Source organism: Acinonyx jubatus, chromosome D1, assembly GCF_027475565.1.
Source record: "Acinonyx jubatus isolate Ajub_Pintada_27869175 chromosome D1, VMU_Ajub_asm_v1.0, whole genome shotgun sequence".
NCBI classification, from domain to species: domain Eukaryota; kingdom Metazoa; phylum Chordata; class Mammalia; order Carnivora; family Felidae; genus Acinonyx; species Acinonyx jubatus.
This window is the reverse complement of record NC_069390.1, coordinates 54860701-54867715: the sequence shown is the minus strand read 5'-3', so window position 1 is coordinate 54867715 and position 7015 is coordinate 54860701. Positions and strand designations below refer to the sequence as shown.

General features: G+C 48.2%; 1 protein-coding gene across 2 annotated transcripts in view; it reads left to right on the top strand.

Moving 5' to 3' along the window:
* Positions 1–2123: 2123 nt before the first annotated feature.
* The window catches only part of CLPB (ClpB family mitochondrial disaggregase), a 141561-nt gene continuing 136669 nt past the window's right edge, over positions 2124–7015 (top strand). Inside the window, exons 1-2 of one of the 2 annotated variants that reach the window (XM_027039747.2) lie at positions 2124–2658; positions 5850–5901. In XM_027039747.2, coding sequence (XP_026895548.2) covers positions 2259–2658; positions 5850–5901 — 452 coding nt within the window. In that variant the 5' untranslated portion in view covers positions 2124–2258. The remainder of the gene's footprint in view (positions 2659–5849; positions 5902–7015) is intronic. The other variant, XM_027039748.2, reaches the window with a different exon arrangement.

The window sequence follows — 7015 nt, the reverse complement described above, 5'->3', positions numbered from 1 at the left end:
TTCCAGATATCGTTCTGGGTGCTAGTAATGTAGAAGAGAAAAAACAAAGTCCCTGTTTCCTGGGGCTCACGTTCTACCACCAAAAGACAGTAAACAAAACGAATTTTCAGTATGGCAGGTGGTAAGTACTGTGAAGTAGGCAAGATGGTGGGAGTGGGGGGAGAGGATTGCTAATTTAAGTCGTCAGAGAAGGCTCTGATAATGTGAAGTTTGAGCAGAGACTTAAAGGAAATGCAGGAATAAGAGATGGGACTGCCATAAAAAAAGAGCTTCCTCCTTTGCCTGCCTGTTTAGAGAGAGGGGAAGAAATGAGGGTGCAGGTATTCTCTTCCGAGCTAGAAGACCTGAGCTTTATTTATCGATTTATTAGCAATTTTTTGAACCTCTGAGCCCAAATTCCCTTTTCTGTAGACAGGAATAACATTCCTTGCCCAACTTCCCGCACGCAGCCGCCATGAGATGCAAACTCTTTGAAAATACCTCGAGTGAGAAAGCGAGACTAGGAGTTAGCTCTTCAACTGAAAGGAAGTCTGTCTAGGAAAATAAAGAGAATTGCTATTACAGGTAGACTGGTTACCCTAGACATTTTTTGAAAAGCTGTCCCAGGCTGTAAAGAGAAATAAGCTAAAAGAAATAAGCATACATTTCATAATAGGCTTCTGCTGAAGATCCCTGTTTAACTTGCAGTAGTCAGAAACTGCGTCGCGTATTTTAACTGAACGTGGCAGAAAGCTCTGCCACTCGAACCTTTATTTTTTTTTATTATTTATTATTTTTTTTTAGAGTCTCTTATGCTTTGGCTCTCTCTCCCACTCTAACCTCTTTTTTTCTTTTTCTTTTTTTTCCTTCCCCACCCCCATGGGTTTCTGTTAAGTTTCTCAGGATCCACATAAGAGTGAAACCATATGGTATCTGTCTTTCTCTGTATGGCTTATTTCACGTAGCATCACACTCTCCAGTTCCATCCACGTTGCTACAAAAGGCCATATTTCATTCTTTCTCATTGCCACGTAGTACTCCATTGTGTATATAAACCACAATTTCTTTATCCATTCGTCAGTTGATGGACATTTAGGCTCTTTCCACAATTTGGCTATTGTTGAGAGTGCTGCTGTAAACATTGGGGTACAAGTGCCCCTGTGCATCAGCACTCCTGTATCCCTTGGGTAAATTCCTAGCAGTGCTACTTCTGGGTCATAGGGTAGGTCTATTTTTAATTTTTTGAGGAACCTCCACACTGTTTTCCAGAGTGGCTGCACCAGTGTGCATTCCCATCAAGAGTGCAAGAGGGTTCCCATTTCTCCACATCCTCTCCAGCATCTATAGTCTCCTGATTTGTTCATTTTGGCCACTCTGACTGGTGTGAGGTGGTATCTGAGTGTGGTTTTGATTTGTATTTCCCTGATGAGGAGTGATGTTGAGCATCTTTTCATGCGCCTGTTGGCCATCCAGATGTCTTCTTTAGAGAAGTGTCTATTCATATTTTCTGCCCATTTCTTCACTGGGTTATTTGTTTTTTGGGTGTGGAGTTTGGTGAGCTCTTTATAGATTTTGGATACTAGCCCTTTGTCTGATATGTCATTTGCAAAGATCTTTTCCTATTCCGTTGGTTGCCTTTTAGTTTTGTTGGTTGTTTTCTTTGCTGTGCAGAAGCTTTTTATCTTCATGAGGTCCCTATAGTTCATTTTTGCTTTTAATTCCCTTGCCTTTGGGGATGTGTCAAGTAAGAAATTGCTGCGGCTGAGGTCAGAGAGGTCTTTTCCTGCTTTCTCCTCTAGTGTTTTGATGGTTTTCGGTCTCACATTCAAGTCCTTTACCCATTTTGAGTTAATTTTTGTGAATGGTGTAAGAAAGTGGTCTAGTTTCATTCTTCTGCATGTTGCTGTCCAGTTCTCCCAGCACCATTTGCTAAAGAGACTGTCTTTTTTCCATTGGATATTCGAACCTTAACTTTAATCGACACATCCCACCTAGGCATTTCCCTTCTTACCACGCCCCCTCACTCGAACTCCATTTCCCAACATGCCCTAGGCTTCTCTATGTCGGCAGTCATTGTGACGCGAGTAACACAGCTTTCTGGGAAGTGTAGTTTATTTGTTCTCCAGCCGCAGAAAAATCTAAGGCTGTGGACTACCACTCCCGTGAAGTAGCGCGGAATTCCACCGCGTTCGCGGCGTCTTCGAACGCGCCGCGGCAGCCATGTTGGACGCGGCCAGCACAGGGGCCGGCACCAGGGGGTTATCGAAGCAGCTGTCACGATGCTGGGGTCCCTGGTGTTGAGAACAGCGCCGGCGCCCCGGCTCCTCCTCCAGCTGCTTAGGTCCCCATCGCTGCGGAGAAATGGAAGTGCCTCCGGCCAGACTGTAACCACCGCGGGCCGCGGGGAGCCGCAATGGCTGAGGGCGGCCGTCGGGGGGCGCCCTGCAACATCGCCGGCTTTCCTCACCCGAGGAGGGGCAGCCACCTGGGGGCGTCAGGGAGAACGCACCGAGACCCAGTGCTTCCTAGCCACAACATGGGGACGCCTTCCTAGTCCAGAAGAAACACTCCCGGGACAGGACAGCTGGAACGGGGTCCCCAACAAGGCTGGACTGAGCATGTGGGCCCTGGCCACGGCGCTAGTGGTTCACTGTTACAGCAAGAGCCCGTCCAACAAGGGTGATTATCGGGGCAGTCTGGGTTCGGGGAAGGTAGAGGCGGGAGGAGTGTCCTGACTCGAGGGTGGGAGTTGCTTGTAGATTTACACCAGCAGAGCTTCAGTCTTGGAGGAACCCAGACATCATCTGGTTACTGGGGCAGGGTGGTGAACTGGAGAGTTCAGTTGCCTGTGAGTTGTGTAACTTCCCATCGTAGGTCAGCTCCCTCCTTTGGGCATTACTTTGTCCATCTGTGCAATGGACAAAACATGTAAAATTAGAGAATGGCCCCTTTATGCTCTAATATTCTGCCTGGTCCAATTCCTAAGAGGCCTCCAGGAAACCACGGTGTGTTCTAACGGCAACCACTGGGTAATTTAGAGAAGTTTTCCTTGTAAGGTGGCCTAAGAAAGGAAGTAGAGACTTGGTTTCAATGCCAGCTTTGCCACTGCTCACCCCTTGCTCCTCTCTGGCTTCACCGCCCCCCTCCCCTCCCCCCCCCCCCCCCCCGCCCCTTACACAGTAAAGAATGATTTCTCAGTAATCTTACAGTGCTGTTATTTTGACTCTTGGAGTTCAGCAGCGTGGGTCTGCCCATCAGACTCCCACGGGTTTTGCTGTACCTGGGCTCAGGTGTGAGGTGATCTTGCCAGGTGGGACAGTTGGCAGGAGGATTAGGCATGCTATAACTTTGAGCATTTTTTTTTTTTTTTGAATACCTTCTGTGAGCCCAATTTTGGGAGGTTTTGAACTCCTACAAAAAGTCAGTTAAGGAGACAGTGCAGGCAGTTAGGCCTATGGGTGTGGTGAGTGGTCTGACAGTGTGTTGTTGGGGGATTGGAGGGCCCAGTAGGGTCAGGAAAACATTCCTGGAAGATTGGAGACCCCTAGAGGATGGGGAATTTGCACTTGAGTTCTGTAGGATGAGGCAAGAGATGAAAAAGAGAGCGGTAGTGTGAGCTCCAATTGAGCAAGGAATGCAGCTTATCTTTTTTTCAGGTTGATACCAGCCCCTTTCCCTAATACTTTCACATCGTGTGTCCACCATAGATAGCATCTGGAACTTAGTAGGTACGCAGTAAATGTGTCTTGAGTTGGATTCTGTTTCATGGGAAGGCTTCACAGATAAGGGATTCACAGGTCAGCATGATGTGTATAGAGGTTAGCAGGGTAGCCAGCCTGGTTGGAGGACAGGGCGTTTTTGGAATGAGGTGAGAGCAGATGGAGTGGGGCCTGGGTGTCAGACAAGAGGGTTTGGAGGTTTTGGAATTTCTCCTGTAGGCAGTGGAGAGCCATGGAAAGTTCATGAGCAGGCAGTATCCTGAGGCCAGTATGTTTAGATGGATTGGGGGAGGTGTCCAAGGTCTTGCCTTAGACTTTCCTGGGGGCTCCAGACTGGACTTTGTCTATTTACTAAAGTAGGTAATGACCAAAACCATGATCACTTCCAACCCTTCAGACTTTGCTAGCCTACCCTATACCCTGATTTGGAGTTACAAGCTCAGGAACTGTTCCCTGTAGGAGCCAGGAGGCCCTGGTTCTCAGCTCATTCCTCATTCCTCCTGTGACCGTGCAGAAGCCACTTCTTTCTGCAGAGTGAGATCCTTCAGTGATCTCCGAGGGAATTTTGTTCTCCTTCCGGCTGAGGGCTGCCTGAGCATCCCTGGATGTGTGCTTAGAGAACCACTGGGGAAGATAACCAGGAAAGATCTGACCCTAGAGTCTAGGCTGGCAGGTGGGATGGAGACACTAATGTTTGAACCACACATCCGGTTTGCATATGCATGATAAGGTGGCCATCTTATCCCTGCTGTATAGGTAAGGAAATTGAGGCTCAGGAGGTTAGGTGAGTTGGCCAGGTCATATGGCAAGTAAGTGGCAGAATTGGGATGGGAGCCTAGGTTTGTCTGGCTCCAGATCCTGCTCTTCCCCCCCTACTGCAGTGCCTCCTCAATGTTTCACTGGGTGAGTCTCTTGGCTAGACTGAGAACTCCTTGAGTTAGGGCTGGCTATGAGTCTTTCCATTGTTCAACAATGGAGCTTAAAACCATGCTGGGCAGATAGGGCTCCAAGGGCATTTGGTATAGACTATTTGAAAAAATGGTGCCTCTACTGTTGTTTTTTTCTGAGTCAGGCAGTTTTCCTTTTGGCCACAAGGTGGTGCTAGTAGCCTGCCAACTGCCCAGGCCACACCAGACTTACATTAGGTTTAGGGTTGCTTTTCTTTTCTTTAAAAAAGTTTTTTTAAATGTTTATTTATTTTTGAGAGAGACAGAGTGTGAGTGGGGGAGGAGCAGAGAGAAAGGGAGACAGGTTCCGGAACAGGCTCCAGGCTCTGAGCAAGCCGTCAGCCCAGAGCCCAATGTGGGGCTCTAACTCACAAACCAAGAGATCACGACCTGAGCTGAAGTCAGATGCTTAACTAGCTGAGCCACCCAGGTGCCCCTAGGGTTGCTTTTCTGCTAGGTGGTTCCTAAGGGATTGGAACCCTCTGCTTTGGATCTCCTTTTGCTGATCTTGGCACCGAGGAGTTTGTAGACTTTTTGACCCTCATTTCATCTCCTCAGCATCCCTGTGAGGCTGTCGGGACAAGGATTATCGCCTCTGCTTTATAGTCCTGAAAGTGGGGGTTGAGAAGGAAAGGGGCTGCTACAGCACAGGGAGTAGGGGGCAGACTGTTGGAGCCAGGCCTTCTGATTCCTGGTCAAGCCTCTTAACTTTCAGAGGAGCCCACACGCTTGCCTGTTCCCATTCTGTTTCTGGTGTTGGGTTGGTGACTTGTGACATGAGATTCAAAACTAGGCTGAGAAATTGGAGTTGGGGGTGAAAGTGGCACAAGGTAGGGGGGGATGATTAATAACAGTGGCAGCCATGTGAAACATTAGAGCTTTCTAGCTAATGAAGAGTGAAGGGATTCACACATCATGCATTTGCCATAGGCAGCACATAGTTGCTAGCACCTTACCTGAACCACCTGTATGATGAGAAGAGTTACGAGTTTGGGTTCCATAATGGATGTGGAAGATAAGTTAACAGTGGATACCATCTGGACAGGGGATGATTAGCTTTCCCTTTATATACTTTGGCGTAATTTCCCTTGTTAAAGACCATGTTTCTGAAGTTCTTCCATTTCTATTGTTTTACTGGGTTGTCCATGCAGCTTTGAGGGTAGGTCCTGGATAGGGATCTGACCAGTGCCCCCTTTCTTTTCAGATGCAGCCCTGATGGAAGCTGCTCGCACCAACAATGTCCAAGAAGTCAGCAGGTAAGTGTTGAACCCCAGGACTTGCTCTCCCCTACAAGAGGGCCTGAGCTGGGTGAACCCCTTCCTCCAGTGATGATTGCTTTGGAGGAAATGCTCACACTAAGTTGGGAAGTGAACCCTGTGACTTCCCTATGGTCACAGTCACCTGGGCTCCCTTGGCCCAGGTCAACCTTTAAATGTTTTAAGGTAGGGAGTCAGCCCTGTGTCTCCTTTTTTTTTTTTTAACCCCAAACAGCTCTGGATCCTTCCACTGTTTTATTCTTTGCAGGGCATGGTTTAGAGTCCTCCCCACATCCTTTGGGTCCTTTACTGAATCTTCTGATTTGTTCTTATATCTTTGTGGAAGTGGCCAGGTGTTATTGTTTGTTGCCTAGATGGGGGGCACCCATGAAAAAGTTTGGAGATTTGGGAGGGAGCTGGAAGAGGCCTTTCTGCCAGGTCTTTTGGTGTTAGAAAAGTCTGCCTGCAGGGCTGGGGTGTACACACTGGGCTCCTGCTCAGGGGCTGAGTGCATTCTTCCAGTCTGCCTGGCTCAGCTGTGCCTTTTAGGACCACTGGCAGGTTGGATTTCAGGTTTGTTCTTGGGCAGGGATGGGACACAGCCTGGGGCTCAGCCTGGTGCTGGGACTGGGCCGTCTGTGTCCAGGATAGGTGCGCAGACAGGGACCAGCATAAGGCATCAGTATGGGGCTGTTGGTTAGGGGCAGAGGTTTTATTCTTGGTGAAACTAGTGGCCTACCCTGGGCCTCATCTTGGCCTTTTTGGCCCTTTGTATAAAGTGAGGTGGCCACAGTATACCCCACCTTCCCTGCTACCATGTGTCCATTTTGGACAGGAAATCTAGTGTTCGCAGTGGCTATCCCCACACCCAGTGCCACACACTCTTGGTGCTCCTCCCCACTCCAGCTGCCTGAATATATAAGAAAGTGTTGAAAGTCAGCTGCAGCCCCCACCAAGACTTACTGCTTTGATTCCCTTTCATTTTATCTGCAGCATTATTATTGATTCTCAAGGGTGCTTTTGAGTATTAATGTTCAAGGCTTAGTTTTTAATAAACCACTTTTGGAAGTATGGGCTGGGAGTTGTTTCGTAGCCAAATAAATACGACGGAGCA